Genomic DNA, 21372 nt, shown 5'->3' with positions numbered 1-21372 from the left:
CTACTGTTGGTGTGCATTTCAGTGTTTCAAGATGCCGAAAGTAGGCCTTTCTTGTAAAGAAAAGATGGAAAAAATTGTGAGTGAGTTTAGATATAATGTGTTTCCAGCAGATGGTTCTGTACTGTAATTTAACGCTCCCCACCGGAGAGTGTGTATGTTGACCAAACCAAATGGCACGACTTTCTGGAAAAAAAAAAAAAAATCAAAGGTAGGAGGTAACAACTGAATTTTGATTTAAAAAAAAAAATCTCAGTTTTGTTTATCTTTTGGTATTATCTTTTGTGTTACATTTCCTTAAACGCAGTTTAAAGGACAGACAATATAACCTATGTATGAGTAACCTGAGGAAAATGTATGTAATATAATGCAATCAGAAGTGAACTATGTGTTATTTGACATGGTTGCTTTATTAAATGTAAAAGTGTTGTTAACTTAATATAAACTAAGTGTTGTTTTGCTTCGTCTTCTTCTTCTTCTTCTTCTTATTCTTTTTTTTTTTTTTTTGTGTGTGTGTCACATTCGTTATTATATTTTCTCTGCGTTTATGAGATTAGTATTTCTGTGATTTGTAATTTTCTATCTTTTTGTCTTGATGAGCTGTAGTTATTCATACTTTTAAAGTCATACTTATCAATCAGTGCAATGTACAATCCTTAGTATAGATTAACGCATTTAGTGTGAACTTTCGGTAACTTAATGTAATAAAAATTCAATGAATATGTTCAATGTTGCACTGTAAACTGCCATTTTTAAAATTTGCTTTGCCATTTTCGGTATTTTATCTGGTCACAACTTCCAGTCTTTACCGATTTTACTATCAAAAATTATACTTACAAACATAAAATATTTTAAAATTCTACGTTCGTCGGCTGAAAAACTGTCAAAATCTCATGTATGTGAGAATAGAAAAAGCACACAGATCTGCACCTACTGCCACCTGATAGCTGTACCACCCACTAGAACCATGTCAAGATTCGTGAAATTTCATTCCCTCGTTTTGTAGGAGTAGCTTATGCTATAGAGTTAAGTGTGACTTTTATATGAAAACCAAGAAATAAAAAGTTTTCCCGTTTAGAAAAAAGTTTCTGAAGAATTAAACAAACTTACAGAATAACTTTACTAATAATAATTTGCTATAAGAAACCCTTTCAAATTACGATTTAAAAAAATCTGTAAAACGTAATTTTGATTCACTTTGTGATATACAACATTTTAGTTTTCGGTCAAACAATAACAACAATGTGTATTCTATAAATAATTTGTTTAATTGAAACACATAAGGAACTGTCGAAACACATACTTGGTACATTTCGTTTACTACTGTTATTCGTCCTCTTCGTAATGACTTTCAATTGATATATTAATAGTTATTAAAATCTAAAAAAAATTCTACTTAATAAGCAGATTGTAATATGTGTATAGAAACAAAGGTGAATTAACAAATAAATAAACATTTTAAAATTTACTTAAAAATTTTAGTTTAGGAGAGGACTATAATTTATTGATTATAATGCTAAGTTAATATTTTAGCTAGAACCAACACTAGCTTAGTAAATATAATATAAATTAGTTACCTATAAGTAATGTTCACTATATTAGTCTTCATACATCACATTTTATACTGTTAGAATATAGTTTGATACAATGATTGGATATAATAAGCAGATGGTAGTTGGTTAAAGTATGCAGTAACGCACTACTTCAAATTAAAAGAATAAAGAATATTATACATAAGGCATGTAAGATAGATAGATATAGATATCTTCTAGATTTATATGGCATTAATGTATACTTCATATGTACTACCACTGAATCTCATCATAAATAGTACATATTATTATAAAATTCCAAACTATTTTATGGAATTTATTCACAAACAAATAACTAAAATATGAATACTAGTATATACAAGTGTGTCGGCCTAACCACTCGACTGAAAATGCAAATACACATGAATTCTCAGACAACAATTGACATGTAACTTCTAAAAAAGTTGTAGAAAGAAGTGCCATGATCTAAAAATAAACGAAAACGAAAGTTGCATAATGAAGAACATGAATATTTGTACTTTTTTAGGTTTAAACTTACTTTTTCGTAGTATTACTTCTATAAATATATTCTAAATGAGTCCAGACCCAATACATTCCAGTTAAAAAGATTACACTCTAAATCAGTTATTTCTGCATGGAAGGTATGATTTCATTAGAATTTTCTTTTCTCACACGTGCGTTAAGCAGTGCAAACCATTAAAGAAGGAGACTAGTTTCGGATTATCGTCTTGTTCTAACATTGAGTTACTGTTAACAAACAAACAAAAAGTTACTTTTAAAAAATCAAAGCACAACATTTTTAACAGATTAGAATACTAGATTAAAATAGACAACAGTTTGTAATAAACATGAAGAATTTCCCTCAGTGATATAAGTAAGTAAATATATATATATATATATATATATATATATATATATATATATATATATATATATATATATATATATATATATAATCATCTGTTTCTAACATCAAGTTTCTGAACTTAAACGTTAATAAAAACTCACTTAAAGCAAAATTTCTGAATAGATTAAGACAGATAACATTATATAGTAACAAAGACATAGAATTTCTACCTCCATTGCTGTACTCTTAATTTGCAGGTCAGCAGGAACATTAAAAAAGCGATCTTTTTCGGTATGATTGCGTAATAGTACTTTTAGTAACTGTAATTACAGTATTCATAATTACAAGCCATTTTTGTTTGAGTTTAATTTCTTTATTTAATTGATCTAATTAAGTTTTTCATGGTCTCGCTGATACCAAAATTAATCAAAGCTATAATTATCTGTAAAATTTTAAAGCTTTAAGTATCTAAATGATGTCAGATAGAAAGAAAAAGTAGGAAGAAACATTAAAGATTTAAAGTAGCGCGTGTAATTAAACTACTTAGTATTTTGTCACAGTGTAATGAAATTTTAATTACCAGGTGCAAATAAAATTTGCAACTAGTTTCTAGTGCAAAGCGTAATTTTGTATTAGGCAAGTGATCATAACACTCATTTGCCGCTGCCATGTTACAGTCTTCAATAGACTAAATGGATGAAAATTTCGCGGCCCATTGCATATAATCTTTTCAATAACTTGAGATTTAATTTGTAAATAACTTCTAAACAGAACTGGACAATTTAAGTACATGTTTTGCTAACAGTGCAACAAATTCATTTTAATTTGTAGAAAACTACATTGAAGACGATTCAATAGAGAAAGAAGTGTTTTCTACAAACATTACTTTAGAAGTTACTCGAAAGACATCTGCAAATTTTATTAGTTACATAAACATAGGGTTTGCTTGAAACTGTTAGATCCATTTACGGTAATGACCTTCTAGACTTCTGGAGTACCAAATGAATCAAGTTTTTGATTTCGGATATAACAAAAATATTGGAAGAAAGTCCGGAAATATTTTATTGTATTGGCATTATCTTTTTCGCTCCAAAACATGTTTCTGACGAAAATTTTACATTAAGTTTATGAGTACATGTTATTAATGAAAAAAGAAATCTAAATAAAATATCTTATTCACATTAATTCTTTTCTAGTTTTGCTTTTATTCCTTAAATAATTCTAGTATCAGGCCATAACAATACAGAAGTCAATAAGAAAATTTTATGTATACGTAAAACAAATTACTTACCAAAAGAAAAAAAGCAATAATATTTTCATAGAGTACAGAAAACATTTGAGAAATGTATACTGTAAACATTTATGCCAAATGCTTTTTCAGATAGGAAGAAAAATTAAAGAATAGAAATGCAGTTGGGATGTGTGTGTGTGAGTGCCATCTTAGAATGCAGCCACGTGATAATGTTGCATGGTTCAAAGTTGTGTGTGTTTCAGGGAGAGGAAGATAAAAGTAATGTAAAGAGTTGGTCGCTAAGACAATTCGTGAAAGAAATGATAATATAATGAGAAGAAAAAAATATCTAATTGTATAAAAAATATAAAACAATTGAGTAGAATTTTAAAAAAATACAAAATTGAACAATAATTGAATTTTTTTCAAGTTATTTTGTACAGATTTATTGCATATTTATGTGTCACATTTCAATACATGTTTATACACAATATAATACATTTTCTCATTCATTATATTGTTCTTCATTTATATAAAACAAGAATTAGCACCTATTTGCACATTTTCTTTTTTTCTTTTTGTTTGTTTTATCCACGTTTCACATCAGCAAAACATAAATATGATTTTAGGCACGCAATGTAATTTTTCTTTTTTTTAAATTGAATAATCATTCTGATTTTTTAATTTTTTTTATTATTGATGAATAATTTTAATTGAATGAATATTCAATTGAATAAAATAATCAGAAGCAATTATTACGGAAACTATTTACGAAAAAATAACAGTATATTTTTTTAAAATGTTCATTTTTTAAATGCTTTTCTTTTTGAATTATCTTTATTTAATTTCTCATATATTGGCTGTCTTGTATAAAAGCACTCCACATTGTAGATGCTGTATGTGTCATGCGCAATGATGGACAATGATGTATCAGGACATAGGCAGTAATTATAATGAGATTTAAGCCACATTATCCACGCTATCTGGCGCGTTTTACTGAAGATTCATACTAATTTATTTTGTTTTATAATTTTGTATTTAATGGAAAATGGTCAAAGTTTTGCTTGAAGAACAAGTAGACAATACGGGAATTTACGTAAAGATGCGCCTCATTAGACGGATGAAAAACATGTTCAGGCAAAAAAAAAAAAAAAAAAAAAAAAAAAAAAAAAAAAAAAAAACTGATTTTAATAACCTTCCATTACAGACAATTCAAGGTCTGTATAGGAATTTGAGGACATCATTATTATTATTATTTTATTATTATTATTATTATTATTATTATTATTATTATTATTATTATTATTTTTATGAGTACGAAGTACAATAAGCTTCCGAAATTAAAGACCCAGTAGATTACTAAGAAATATTAACAGAATTCCCGGAAAATCAATTCGGAACTTAAGTCAATGAGCTGGTGTATCCTACTCAATATTGCCCAAATGTTGAAGAACTTTTTTCTCAGCACATTTGTGATCGTAGTGCATGAATTCCACAGAAAAATAAAATGAAACTTTTTTTTTTTTTTTGGTTCTATTATGGTAAGGTTATTTCCCAGAATACCAGATAATGGCCATAGATTAACACATATATATCAAAAATAATTTCCAACTACAGACGATACGACGTTTGTTGTTCCATATCAGGAATGCCCATTATTATCTGTATAATTTTTATTGATATAATTAACAACACACGCTATCTGGAGATATCTGAGTTATTCTACGCACAGTAAACTGAAGATGAAAGACAGTATGGCATATGTCAACAAGATGGTGGAACTGTCACACATTAAATGAAATGTGGCGCAGTATTTCTCAACAACATGGTTGTCAGCAAGTACCTGTGATCTATTAGTGATCTATCGGTAGTATACACGATTAGAGGAACGAAAGTTCGTACAATGAATGTGGACTTGTGGCTCGTTGATGAGCGCCTGGATACAAGGATTGTTCATACAGTCTTGTGATGGACAACTATTATAAACTTATATTAAAGGTGTTGGTTGAATTTCACAGTGCACATTTTTAATTTCTAAAAATGTAAAACTTAAAGAATAAGATGATAATTTTACAACTCAATTTTATAATGCTTAAGAAATTATTATGATCTGAATTGATTAATATTCTAGAAGGTTCTCATGACTAAGGTTAATTATAGTCTTTAAGTGAATACTGCTTAACAAGAAGGAGCTCCTTAAAGGTACTCTATTGTATTATAGTCCTTTTTTGTAACTACGAAAAGGCTTTGTTCTGTAAGCATGGTGTCGAATTCTGAAGTGTATTTTCACATCTTTCATAACATTACAAATGTACTGTATATTTGATTACACCAGTCACGAGCAACATGGCGGTGATTTTTTATGCCTCTCAGATTTTATCCTTTCTCTTTATTTATTGCCCCTACTTCTTCCTCTCTCGGACTAATGAAGCATTATATAAAAATCGACTACAAGTCTTTTAATTGTGCTTCGTTTAATACTTTCTATTATATGTTAGGATTCAATATATCAGAACATGACGAAAATTCCAAATTGACGAAACTTCTAATTAACTGGAAGCAGGACAAAAACAATAGTTACTTATATTACAGTAAACAAACTGAAAATAAGGCCATTGGTAATGCTTATTTATTATTAAATATGGTTTTTAACAGTGGTATGAATGAGTAAGTAAGGGAAAAAGAAAGTTAAACACCTACTTGTCTGCATAAATACATTCACATAATTACAGTTTAATAGTTGTCAAGTACTGTATTTACACGTGTGGCAAATAGGAATCTTAGTAAGAAATTCAGAGTAAAAACAACTGGAAAATAGTTATTGTAGACGTTTTTTATGTATTTTTTACCACATGGAAAATAACTTCATATTACTAGGATATATATACACACGTACTTAGAAAAGGAAAATTACCTTTTATGCTTGACAGATCGTTGATATCCTATTCTTCGCATCTTTTAAGTGGGTCTTACGTAATCTTAGCTCGAAACGAGAATATAATAAGCTGAAGATACAGGCACATTTATATATATATATATATATATATATATATATATATATATATATATATATGCCTAACTTATAAATTCTTTTAATTTACTTGATAATACTGTCTAACTATTACATTATGTATTTAATGCACAAATGGTCTCAAACCCAATGATACTGCCGACCCACTTGTCTTATATTGCATACAGGACAACTCATGCTTTCAATAATAAGCAGAAAGTTATTTAAAAAAAAAAGATTGGGAAGTACAGAAAGATCAGTTTGGGTTTAGAAATAAGAGCACAAGATATGATATTGGCTTATTAAGAATAATCGATGAAAGTATAATGCACGAAAATGCGTGTAGTGTATTATTGACTTAGATTTTGACCAAGTGATTTGAGAAATATTGATGTGAGTGCTACGTGAATATAAGTAACAGTAATAGGGAAAGAAGTGACAGAGTTAGATAGATGTACATGAAAGACAGTTCGAGAGTTAATGTTGCTCTTTATCATTATTTAATATCAACTTAGAAGAAATAAGGGTCTATTGGTAGAAGAACGTTATTTTGATAGCAAGTAGAAGGAATAGATGTATACGGTTTGTAGATTATATGACTCTTACAACGAAATTTAAAATTGAAATATAATGATATTAGAAAAGTTGAAGGAAAGATCTAAAGAATGTGATGTGAAAATAAACATGAAAAATATAAAATGGTGATTAGTAGAAAGCGGTCTGTATCAGCTTCAGAAGTAGAAGAGGAGAATACAGAACAAGCCACAAGTTTTCGTTATTTAAATGGTATAATGAAACATAAGGACTAATGTAGAGAAAGATTATGAAGATGAATTGTATTGAACAAGAAATCAGTAAGGACTTGCTAGGATAGTAGAAGAGAAAAATAACAATATTGAGGGTAATTAGAAAGATGAAATGAAGCTGATTAGTACTTTTTCAGAAGAAATTGTAATCTGAAACAAATGAGAGAAGGCATAGAGAAAGGAGAATCGGAAGCTGGGAAAGACTACAACTAATGAAAGATAGATCAAAAAGATATGTTGCTTAAGAGCAGTGTAGTGTACGTATGGAGGCTTCTCAATTTACATTAAATCGCATCTGATGCACGACAGTGGTAGAATTCTCATTATATATATATATATATATCAAAATTCCATTCTCATCATTTTCTATATTTTGTCAAAAGTCTGTTTATTGGTTCTTTAAAGTAATAAAATGATAGCCTATGTTCTGCAGATATGATAATTGTGTTGCATGTTCATTCTTTGTGTTAAAATACGTAAGATTTTGATCAATATATTTGATAACTTAATGCTAAAAATGCGCTCTACTACCTCTATTCATTTTGACAGAAAATAAGTTAATCCATATTAGCTGCTTTAATCCATTCTCTTCGTTATTGTTCTCTAATAATCTTCCTCAGGGCCAGTAACAAATGGCATGTGTTCTTGCTTCTGTAAAATAAAGGACAGTGAGATTATTAATGTGTTACAAGAAACCTAATACAGTTTACTCATGCTATTATGATCATTGTAAAACTTACCTCATAGGTAGATCTTACGAAATCATCCTTTGTAAATGCAAAGTGAAAATTGTCAACTCTGTATCTACGGAATTCTGTAGTACGAATTCAATTGCCAGATATCGGAAAATTTCCAAGAAATTTACACAGTAAATTTGGATTAAATCTCAATTATTAGGGTAAGAAGTTTGTATGTAGAATTTTAGAAATGTTGCAAACTAATTTTATTGTAAACCATTGTATTTCATTGTTGTATCTAAGAGAAATAGATAAATTGCTACATACTTGTCTTTTAGAAATTATAGAAAGATAATATTATTGTAAATATGGGTTGAGCAAGAAATATTATATAGAAGGTCGTTTCAAATTTATAGTAACAAATTCGATCGCTAGCATGCGTGAGTACCCCCAAGAAGTTATTGTAGGTAGTTCGAAAGTGCTATGTGTTGACTTGCAGGGAGGATGGCTGTTGGGTGTATGTGAGTGGTCATTTGGCTCAGAAAATTACAGGCTTTTGCAAGGCCGATCTGTTCCGTTTCCGACATCGGTTATAGTTATAACCAACAGGGTACGAAAAAGATTTCCATGTTTCAAAGAAAAGGATTATCTCTGTATTAAATCGCAACAAAACGGGTACCTCTGCTGTTGCTGCGCCTTCTAATATTAGGTATTGTAGATATAGGAAGGCTGGCGTACTCTGATAAGGGGCAAAAAGTCTGTTCCTTGGTGCGACGCTAGTTTTGTGCATGCTAATAGTCATTGCACATCCGGATCCTGCAATTTTACGAAGGCTGGATAAGGTATTACCAAAATTAAAAGATATAATAATAATAATAATAATAATAATAATAATAATAATAATAATAATAATAATAATAATAATAATAATAGGTTAAAAATTACGAAGACGAAATTATACCTTCAAGTATATAAGATAATTTATTGATGAAAATATTAATTGTTTTAATTATGTACTTAGTCAAGAAATCCGCCTAGACATTTTTAGTTTGTTGATATAAATCAAATTTATGATGCAGTAATAAAAAACCCGGTTAGGTCTAGATTTTAAATGCCCTTTCCCTGGACTAAGAAAATCTTTGGTAGCAAGAACAAAAAGAAATTACTTTTGAAATAGTTAAAGCGTGTTCGTGTATTATCTTATTGTCATAAGATAAATAAGCAGCATAAAAAGAAACAAATCACAACTGTATATAAACAATACACTAAAAAATAAACTTTGATAAAAAAAACTAAACCTAAGCAGTACGATTCACAAACTCAACCAAGTTAAGACATAATAAGAGCTATGTGAAATATAATAAAAGATAAACTACATATGCTAAAGAAATCTGAAGAGATCTGTTTTATTAATCATGAAAGTAAGAGTACAGAGTGTCGAAGTTGCAGAAACATTGAATAACTGTTTCGTGAGTGTGGTTGAGGATTTTTCTATTAATAAACAAGACGCACTAGATAATAAGAAATTTTAGAAAATTTTATTTTTTAATTCGGTAACCGAAAACTAATTTTAAAAACTGCAATAAAATCGTTCAAAATAATAAGTCATAGGTATGGATAAGGTGTCAGATATTTTATTGAAATTGGCGTGTAATTTTATAGCAAAATCTTTAGAGAACACATAGGAAATTCGATTTTTGCACATCCTCCTCCAGGTGACTCTTCAACCGCTTACTAACGACCTCGGCCTATAACATCATCTATGCAGGCGGGTGAGCCCACAGCAAATGAGCATACTAGCAGTCAGTGAATGCGACGTTCACCCCAACAATCAAAATTGGCCCGTCCTTTGAAGTTTCACCGACGGTTACGGATGTGTAAATTCTCGTAGAATATAACATTGAAACAACTAGGAAAATAATACAAGTATGAGAATCGTATGAGAAAAAGAATGTTACATGAAAACAATAAATAGTACATTAATATCTGTGAACAAACAAAATTAAAAATGTTGAATTTTTTATACTAGCTCAAAACATATTTATAAGCACCTTCTAATGAATAATGAAGTAATACCTAAACCAATTTGGGATAAATTTGTTTTCAAAGGTAATTATATTATTTATATTTTAACTCTAAAACAATTTGTACTTTTTTAAGGAAGTAAATAATCCCCTTAATTTATGTTTTTAAAAACCTATCTTTCTCTCGTTCGAAATGTGCTTGCTACTGTTTTTCATCCCTCTTCTCTAGTATTTAAGTGTCTGAGACGTTAAATCTTGAGAAGTGTGGTTAAGAGGCCTTTCAAAATATATTTAGAATTTTATTAAATGAAATGACATTTTATTTATTTAATTTAGGGACGAACTTGTGATATAATGAAAGTTCATAAGAAAAAAGTTAAGTAATTCTTTTTCTTGTATATTTTGAAAGTACTACACTTAATTTGTTCCCTTCAAAGATTTTTTTATATGTATTTGGTAGGAGAAAATCTTTGAAGGAAACAAATTAAGTGTAGTACTTTCAAAATATACAAGAAAAAGAATTATTTGACTTTTTCCTAATGAACTTTCATTATATCACAAGTTCGTCCCTAAAGTAAATAAATAAAATGTCATTTCATAAAATGTCATATATATATATATATAGTGACCAAAACATCGAGAAATTCTTAGTGGGTGGTAATCGGAACTGTCCTAACAGTTGTATCCTTTTACTAGTGACATTGTAACTTAATGTGTGTCCAACGACGTTGCCGTAGTTTTGGTAGCAGATATACTGTGATTAATGACTTACACATGTGGGTTTAAGAGGTCACTTTCCTTTTTTCTATTTCTTTTTCCCCCTTGCCAATGAAAGATAAATGCTTCCTTTCGTGTTACTTCAAGTAAATAAATAGAAATGAGAGACTTTAACGTATACTACCACACCAATATTTTAATATTTCAGAGTGCACTATATTTTTACTGTTTGCTCTATCCACACCAAGAAATTATGTGCTGAACAGTTTAAAATCAATTTTTGAAAATAGCACTTGGGTATCATTTAATTTCGATTCAAATACCTATTCTAAATGCGGAAAGAGGGTTCAAATATGATACACATTGTTCAAATATGATACACTCTTCCTGTGAACGCCGGTTCTTCAGCCAGTTAATACATAATTTTATGATTAGCGGTAATAAAATTAATAATTTACTAATGTTACAGATCACCAAGAACTAATGAAGACAAGTTGTCATGTGTAGTCATCACATTACTTTCTTTGTTGTTGTTCTAGGCCAAGGTTCCCTGTTTCTTAATTTAATTGTCTAAGGATGTAGGTTAAAAACTGTGAAAATTCTGTGTGCTTGATCGGAAGTCGATTCGAAACAAAGCATATTAAAAATAACTATAATAGTAAAACTACATTTCCTGGTGTTAAAACTCACATCACAATTGGGAATTTTTCAGAATTACGCAGCGGGAAATCTTGACAGAATTCTCCACGATTTTCATTTTCCCATCAAACGAATTGTGAAATACTATCTTTTACTTATTACTTGTCAGAATCCTTTCCAAGTTTTCCCCCATATCTCATTCTAATGTTAAAATGTATTCAAACTATATCTAGACTTCTATTAAATACTCTCTGCAATAATAATAATAATAATAATAATAATAATAATAATAATAATAATAATAATAATAATAATAATAATAATAATAATAATAATAATATTAATAATAATAGTAATAGTAATAGTAATAATAATATATAACAGTGTTCCGCTAATAACAAGCCATGTTCAATCCTGGGTACACACAATCTATACCCCGTGGCCTATACACAACACTAAGCATCTTAAGTAATATCTTTATTGAGTAGCGAAGAGAAAGAAGAAATATTAATATTATACCAACGTTCTGATATCATGAGGAAAAATCAGTGAAAGAAAATTAATTAAGACGGCCTGTGCTCTCGTGTTGAATTTTATAAAAATAATCGATGTAAAATATACTTTAATTATGTAATAAAATAAGTATAATGTAATAATTTAATAAAATGTAAAATATAAGATAATTAAAATTCATTATTCATGAATTTTTGATCTCTTGTTACCTTATCTATTATGTAAATGAGAAAGTTAGTTACTTCTTCATCATGCATTTCAGATATTATTATTATTCGACTAGAATTGAAGAGACTTTTATATAGATTAAAAACTTCTCTCGCGCTTTTTTTTCAATAGATGCATTCATATTTATTGTTTTTTCTTAAAAAATGTTCAGTCCCAAATGTATTTCTTGCCTTCTTTCTTTCTATATAGAGAAGGGGGAAATGAACAAATATGCTGAAAGTGTCAAATAACAAAGCATACACTAAACACTGCTCATCCCCCTGTTTTAACCGAGAGCTGTCTGGGAGTTCGAATTTTGTTGGCAACAGTGCCGTAACAATGAGCGGTGCAACACACCGGGGCCCCGTCTAGTCCGTTAATTACTCAGTAGGCTACTGAATATATTTTATTATTCGTTTCTTACAATCATTGTTTCTTTTTAAAATCATTGTCAATTTTAAAATTGCCAGCAGTTTTAGTAATATTTTTTTCTGTTTTTGGGGTTCCCAACCCTAGAGACCTTGTTGAATCCGTTTACTACTTAGTACTGAACACGTATATTGTTATTCACTTCTTATATGTGGGAAAAATCATTGTCAATGTTAAAATTGCCAGCAATTTTAGTAACTTTGTTGTTGTTGTTGTTGGTTTGGGCCTCTCAAGCTTATAGAGTAATTTTTTATGTTGAAAAGTAATCATTGTGGTGAAGTTCTAGATTACTAGTAACTTTCGTAGCATTTTTTTTTTTTTTTTTTCGTTTTTGGTGTCCCTAAGCCCAGTGGTCCCTGTTAACCCGTTTATTATTGAATACTTATAGGAGAAACTATACAGTCGTGGGCACCTTAAGGTAATTTTTGTTTAGTAATTAATATATAACTTTTGTACATTTGACCAAATGTATCTAATATTTTGTAAATAATATTGTTAAAGTATAGGCTCTAAAATAAACACGATATTGGACTGAAATATAACATTAGGTACATATAATAGTTTTTTTAAAAAAAGTACTTTGACTTTTTATGGTGATGAGTCCTACAGAGACTAAGTTGAGCACTTTTGATTATAATTATGGGCACCTGTGCATAACTTTCTAAATTTAACAATGTCAAGATACATTCCTTTGTTACATAAATACATAATACAGCAAGCCGTTTGTTGTTTTGAAGTTTTATAAAATTAATATTAAGTTTAACAAAAATGAAGGACGTGTTCGAAATAAGATACTCTGTTTAATTACTGTCACTTTCAGCTTCCTCTAAGATCTGTAGACACTAGATACAATAAAGTATATTATCATTATCAGAGTCCTCGCCGTAGGCTGTACCTCCAGCAAGAAGGCAAGCTTTATGAAAAGCTTGCCCACAGCGATCGCAGTTCATTCCTGGTAAACGAGGCCGTGCACTCTGATCACAGTGGTTACATAATCCAGCAAGTGGGAAAAATACTGTTTTCTAATTGTTCCGTACTGTTTTGCAGCACCCTCACTTTCAATATGTTCGAATCTTCTTTACATGCTAAAGAGGAAGGAACTTTCTCACTTTTGTTCTCTTGCACCTCGTCAAAAAAACACTCGTTTAGCCGGAGGGGCAGAAGATAATTTCTCCACATTAGCTCCAGTTATACGTTCAGAAGAAAATAGACTAACACTAGGAGTATCTTCCTGTTCTTTTCCTCGTTTTCCAACTGGACCCGACTGCTTAACTTCTCCTTCCCTCTTTGTTTCCTTTTTCCCCTTCTCCTGTCTCTCTTCTGTATGTCTTTTCTCTTTGTGCATCTCTTGCCATTTTTTTGGTGTTATTGCAAACGGGAATCTTTGAATATTGTGACCTTTCCGCCTTGGCTTTTCTAACCATAACAAACAGTCCTTAAGAAGCGGCATATCTGATGTCTTGATTGGATACATTTGACCCTGATCAGTAGGTCTACTTTCCTTTTCTGGTGTGTCCTCAACCTGTAGAGAAGTGCTTACTTCCTCAAGCTGTTCTGCTAAAACAGTTTCAGGCTGTTGTAATCGTGCTGAGCATGATGCTTCACCTGACGGCAATTTCTCATCACCGTTAGTGTGGATTCTTATGAGGTTTTCATCTTTAGAAAATTCTTTAAATATCTTACAGAGAAGGAAAAATCTTCACATTTCTCTTCATGACCATTTGCAGCTTTATCTTTAAACTGTTTTATTTGGTTACACTTAACAGGTCAAAGCAAAACACGAAACTTCTCACAAGTCAAATCACAAAAACTTTCATTGCTGGAACGACTCGAAGCTTAATTATAGTATTACCTGTATCTTTTCCCTTGCGTCCAAGACACTTGCTAAAATCAATGTTTTTAGGGTCCCACGGAAACATACCACAAGCTTTGAACCCATTCTTAAAAGTTTGTGGTTCATCACATTTATCTATTAGCTCCGCTAATACGGGAGCAATTTTTTTTTTTCGTGAGGGATTGTGAAGAGTTTTGACGACGATCACTACTTCCTCTTTCCCTGCAAGTTTAATTGGTCGGAATGCCGAAAGGTCTGTTGGTTGGAGGATTCTAATAGCATTCGGATATAATGATATCAAAATGATTTGAAGTTCGGAGCAGTGCTAACTTTCCTGAAAGGTAAGATCCGTTTTATGATCATCAATGAAAGGAACTGGAAATTGTGTTCCACTTTTCACCAAAAAAGACTGTACAATATTTCCTTCAAATTCGAAAAATATTTCCGACTTCATCCAGCCTGTGTCACTACAGCCGATCCCCCATCCAACAGGAATAGAAATGGCTATATCGGTCGGAAGTCTTTTATAGCTGTATACTATCATTGGAGGACACATTACGCCATTCGCTGAGAATGTGAAAAGTACTGTAAGTGATTGCTTTTCATTTCCTCCAAGAACTTCGGAGACCCTTTTTACTCTTTTTGGTGCCAAGTCCTTTTGACTTTTAGGACACAATTGAAAATTGGTTTTATCTGCACTAAAAATTCAAGAAGGGTCTTTAACAATATCAAAGAAGTTATTCTTCTTTAGGTACTGCTCAATTTCGTCAAACCATTTACGAATATTTGATTCACTAACACAAGACCTGTAGTCAAAATTGAGTATTTCAGAAGCATATCAAGAGAAACGTAAAAGTTTTCCAAAGAAATATTTTGATAAACTGGCTAGGATAGTAGACTAGATGTATCGGAGGATACTTTTAGTGTCTCTGTATTTCATCCTGTTCTGGATTGTATTGTGTCACAACTTAGCACCATTTCCGTGGCATGACTGAAGTGCTCAATAGCTTTTCATTTTTCTCCCCAGCAGCATTGTCTGCATCTGAGGAAGACATTCATAAATCTGGATATTACCTTGCTACAAAGTACAGTAGCGATGTAAGCTCAGATTTTCCACGGCAAATACTGGAATTCAGAGATTGAATAGGGCTGAAATTGGTAAACTTCGAACAAATCGGGAAATAGCTTTATTCTTAGTGGAAAATGGGTATTCCACGTCTTTTCCTGATATGTTTAGTGCATGTAGTGTGGCTTGTGCTGAACGCTCGTTCTCAAAATTAAAGCTTGTAAACAACTATTCGAGAAGTAGTACCTCTCAACAAAGGTTGCTATTTTAAACGTAGAACGAAAACTAACTTCAAGACTAAACATAGACAAGATTGTTTCAGATTTTGCTGATGCTAAAGCTAGGAGGAAAAGCTTATCGAAACAACTTTAAATTTTCGATGAATTGTATGGTACCTTGCATGTTTGAATATTTGAATCCATTACAATAAATTTATTTTGAAATTGTTTCAGCAGTTGTGCAACATCCCTGATATTCCCTTTTTATTTCTTAATCATGATGTTCTTTTCTTTAAATAACATGTATATAACTATAGTACACTATGATTAACATCATTTCTTATATTTTTTGCTTTCTTTTAAAAATGTATGTGATTAATACCTTTTTTCACTTCGACTAATATTGAAAAGACATTTCACTTACTTTACACGATGGATATGATACTGTGCTTTTTAAAACCCCGTAACATTATCGTAAATTGTGAAATGCTATAGTATGCAAATATACCCTTTCTACCTTATGTTATTCCATTATTTAAGATTATTTTCGAGGAAAGTATTTCCGTGTACGTGTGTAATATTGTGTTCATTTCTTTTACTGAAAAATACATTCGCTTGTGGGGGCCCTCAAATATCCTCTTGCACCGAGGCCCCGAAGAGTTTTATTACGGCACTGGTTGGCAACACCGAATTTCAGAGAAAACATTGTTTCATTACCATACAGTGAGAGGAAAAGGCTAATAGGTGAATTTTCTGTACCACCGACTAAGGCTTATACATTCCGAGGAGGTGATTTTATGCATTATATAAGTGTGAATTTATGATCCAAATTTCAACGAAAGAGAAACAGTTCCGCACTTTATTAACTATGAGTGAAACCAAACTGTGAGTTTTGAAAATTAACAGTTTTTTAGAAAAGTTATTTTTGAACCTCGAGGTGTCATATGACGCGAAAGACTACTTTTGTTTTAGTCAATTTAATCTTCCAATGAAATCTAATATAAACCAACTATAGGCACTTTTACAATATATTTTTAAATAGAAATAAATATAATTGGAACTAAATTCTAGATACTATATTATGTACGTACCCTAGGGTCCGAAAGCAATGGATAAAATTTATCTGGATTTTGAGAGTTCCACAACATATCTTCATTGATTAAGGAATATTGCATATTCGCATAATTTAATTTCCTGTTCTGGTATGTATGATAATTATTAGGCTTATTTTGCTTTCGTGACTGAGAACAATTTCTGTACTCACAACAATAATCATGAATATCTTCCATTGGAACATTTATGTCGGATTGTGTGCCACTTTGGTGGTCACTAATATTATTAGTTTCACACAGAACTTCTTCAGACCTTTTTGCTCCAATAACACCTGTATGCACATTATTTACACCTGAGCAAGACTTAAGAGTCGTGGATGTCTTTGTCAATTTTAGTCCATTTATGCAATAGACATAACCATCTACAGAATTATTCTTACACATCTGATGATAATAATCAGTCTTACAGCTAGGGTTAATTTGTGCGCTTCGAAGTCTGTTAGAATGTAAATTGTATGGATGTGCATTACAGTTTTTATTCAACAGTCTACGGTCTTTCTGTACCATTTCTACATCATTCGACTGATTCATACACATAATTTTATCTTTTATGTTTACATTATACTTTGAAGTATTAATATTGGCACTTTCATTGTAGTTCTGACATTGTATATCCTGATCATTGCATAAGATGCGTTGATTCAGTTGATTGGTTTCTGTATCACTAACACCACTATTTTCCGTAATGTCCGATTTCTTACCAAATTGAGTATTACTTCTCTGTATGGAAGACGGAACTTGAAATGCTTTGTAATCCCTGTTATTTACGATCTCAAAATTACTGTAATTATCAGAAACTTCTTTTGCCATTTTTACACTGATTCCATAATCAATACGTACGCAAACTGCGTCATTGATGTCCCTCTCCTTTTCACACAAGTAATTCATTGTTGACAGACGCAAACTGTCTGGTTGATGGTCATAAGTTGAATTGTGTAAATCATCATGAAAACTATTATTTTTGCACGACTTTAAAATACAATAATTTTTTCCCACAGTGGAACTAAATTGTTTAACCTCATTTTCTCCATAATTTTGTTCATCATCCATTATCATGTTATCTTCAGGTGTGTACACTAAGTTGGTTTCACTATAGCCACACTCTGGCAAAGCAGGATGAAGGAAATTTTCTATTGCAGTGTAAAAATTTTGAGCTTGGGTGACCTTTGAGGTTATTGTTACAGGATGGTATTGGTTTGAAGTTATATTTACATCCTTAGTTAAAGGATATTCAAAATAATCTCGATTTTGTTGTAAAACTGCTTTTGGTGATGATTTATTGTAATTATTTGAAATTGAGTCACAAAATTGACATTCTAAATTATCCCGGTTAGAATTTTGTTTGCTATCAACTAAAAGACTTTCTGAAGTGGCTTCTTCCAACACTGGACTAGGACAACAATTTTCTTCCATTTTATAGATATTATCACTTAGAATTTTGTCTTCCAACTCGGCTTTACAGCTTGAATTGTCGCTGAAGCTGCTCATGCTAGATTGAATTATTTCGCTGTCAGAAGACAACAGAGGATCTTCATTTACTATAGTATTTTCACTATCTTCTGCGGCGTCTTCTGATTTGCATTGCTCACTTGTCCTGAAATAAAATAACAAGAGCGAAGGTGAAGTAAAAGTGGAGACAGATGACTTCATAACTAAACGGTGAAAGTAAAGAAATATTAATGGAATGACGGAATGAATCATTGTGGTTATGACAACAAATTTTAACCTGAAGAATTATACCTAAATCTAATTTAATTAGTTTTGAGGAAATTCGATTCTGATAAAATGCATTATTTAATTTGATTTTGATATAACGCATTATTTATAAAGCTTAACTGGCAATATTTTGAAGATTCAATCATGATTTTAATTTTTTGTGCTTTTGTAAATTATTATTTAGAATCTTTACTTGAACGAATTGTACGAATCAAGCATAACTGAAAAATAAATTTAAAATTTAACGTATTAGAATTGATATTAGGACTAGAAAATTAATTAATTTCAATTAAAAATTGTTGATTAAAATTAAAAGTAAAAAATTTCAATCTGTAAAATATAAATGAAGCGGAAAGTAAAGTAATTGTAGTTAAAAGTAAAGTTCAAAAACTGCTAAAATCAAATACTAAAAAATGAAGTGGCTAAAATTACAATACCACAAAAAAAAATCAATTCAGAAAGATAGAACATAACATTTTTATTAATTTTCAACAATGACGATTCGGTTATTATAAAGATAATAAAAGAAAGTTTCAGTGTAGTTATTGCAGCAATACAGCGTAGATATTTTTCTCCAAACTAAAACCCTTTCATTCCTTAGAATATGCACTTCAATCAAAGTGAAAGGATAAAAAGAATCATATCGCCCTAAGTGCTAAGTTATTCAAAAATTTCTTTCAAGTGGTTTAACTGTTTTCCCACAATGATGAAACAGATAACCTTGAAATCATTTGAGAGAAAAATTAGAAACTTTCCCCCTTCTCCTGTTAGAAGCGGAATTTCTGGAAACGCTGTGGCAGTGCTCACTTGTGTTGAATAAGCAGTTTAAATACTAAATTTCATTTCGCTAACATGCCTTAATGGATTTTGAGATATGGCCATCTTATTATAACATTTGTAACCCATCCCTTTTCTCCCCTTCTATCAGACATTTAAAAAAACAATGAAAAATGAAATGAAATCTTTCAGTTTTACGTCCCACAGTTATGCCGTGCAGGTTTAGGTAGACAGTAGTGAGGAGAATGATGGGATGGTATAATAAAAAATGCGGGATGAAATGGGAGACCTCTGATAAAACTCACGCACACGGTGTTTGTACACCACAAAGCCCACTTGGCGCGAGTGGGATCAAGCCAAGGGTCCCAAGAACAAGAGCTGATTGCTCTACCACTGAGCCACTGCAGCTTCCTCAAAAACTCTGAAACACGCCTTTAAGTATTTTAAATAAAAAGTCTAAATACTAAATTTCATGTTTCTAACATGAAGAGATTTCGAGATATAGCTATCTTATTACAACAACTGCAACTCCCACCCCTTTATCTTCCCGCCTTTTCTCTTCCCTTCTAAGGAACATCAAAGAATGCTGCAACATGTCTTTAATTAATCTAAGTGGAAAGTCTAAATATCATGTTTGTTTCGTGGCTCTAACTTCAAAAGGTTTCGAGATACGGCCTCTTAATAACAAATGTGACTCTTACCCCTTTTTTCTTCCCGCCTGTTTCTTTTCTTTTAGAGGAAATATTTTAAAAAAAAATAGCTGAAACACATTCTTTAATTATTTAAATTAAAAGTTTAAATACCAAATTTCATTTCTAACCTTAAAGGATTGGGAAATATGATATCTTGCAAATTCCATTTCCACAAGTGGGCACGTGCTCCACAGGCTTACCAACTGCTTGAAAATTTACGTGGGTTGCATCTATTCAGGCATTTATGATAGCATCTGACCTATGGACCTGACCTAATGGAATTATGGCAGTCAGAGGGTCAACTACTTTTGTCGTGGACTGAATACGTAAAGGAACAAATCTGAAATTCCAAATTTTCCGCTCCAAGGAGGAAAATTAGAGGGCAAGGACAAGCTTGTGAGAACGGTTAGAAACTTATAACGTTCTTCCTACATACGTGGGCACTTTGAGTTAACTAAAATATAAGACATAAGCTATAATTAAAGAAAAAATGCAAAAACTCTAATTTCTCCCTCCAACGGGTAAAATAAGAATTGAATATTCATAACTATTTAATACATGTAAGAAGATCATTCTACTGGTTTTTCAAAAAGTATTGGTATCATCAAAAATATAAATATTAAAAAGAGAGCAAATTTTCGTGCGTTTATTACTTTGTTGGGCCAGAAAAAGAATAAAAATATTAAAGAACGCTAAGTTCTATTGAAATTCGGAAACCGGAACAGGACACTTTCAACTTTCTGTGCTGAGAACAATTGCCAGTTAAAAGTCTCTCGAGATGAAACTGTATAGAACTTCCTCTCAGCACTAAATCTGCAAATTTCATTTTTCAATTTTCGGATTTCAGTCGAATTTGGCATACTTTTACTCAGAATACTTTTACAGAAACTTTCAATTCCGTCAAAAATAATAGAAAGAAGGGTGTGAACTGCGGTAAACTTCAAACTAAATTTACCAGAAACATAAATGTGCAAAACAGAGTCAAGTACTAGTACATTTTTCAGTTCGTTTGAACAGCCAAGTTGTGTTGAAATCGTAAAATTGGAAAATGAAATTTGCAACTTTAGTGTCGAGAACAAGTTATACATAGTATCGCCTCGTGAAATTTTTGCTTGCTTAATTGCACAATATAGAAAAATTGTACTAAAATTGCAAATTCCATGTTCCGGTTTTCAGGTTTCAATAGATTTTGTTATTTTTCAAATCTCAATTATTTTTCTAGCCGAATGAAGTGCTAAACATACGAGACTTTAGCTCTATTTTTCACATTTATGTTTTTGATGGGATAAATATTAATTGACCACATA

At 30.9% G+C, this 21372-nt stretch overlaps 1 protein-coding gene across 1 annotated transcript in view; it reads right to left on the bottom strand.

The window, feature by feature from the left end:
- Positions 1–6689: 6689 nt before the first annotated feature.
- LOC145666561 (uncharacterized) overlaps positions 6690–21372 on the bottom strand; it is a 107905-nt gene continuing 93222 nt past the window's right edge. Inside the window, exons 5-6 of the mRNA XM_081733903.1 lie at positions 16860–18474; positions 6690–8095 (exon numbers count right to left, since the gene is read on the bottom strand). Coding sequence (XP_081590029.1) covers positions 8048–8095; positions 16860–18474 — 1663 coding nt within the window. The 3' untranslated portion in view covers positions 6690–8047. The remainder of the gene's footprint in view (positions 8096–16859; positions 18475–21372) is intronic.

Source organism: Thermobia domestica, chromosome 12, assembly GCF_964235325.1.
Source record: "Thermobia domestica chromosome 12, izTheDome1.hap1.1, whole genome shotgun sequence".
Taxonomy (NCBI): domain Eukaryota; kingdom Metazoa; phylum Arthropoda; class Insecta; order Zygentoma; family Lepismatidae; genus Thermobia; species Thermobia domestica.
Note: the sequence above shows the minus strand (reverse complement) of the source record. Positions and strands in the feature narration are given on the sequence as shown.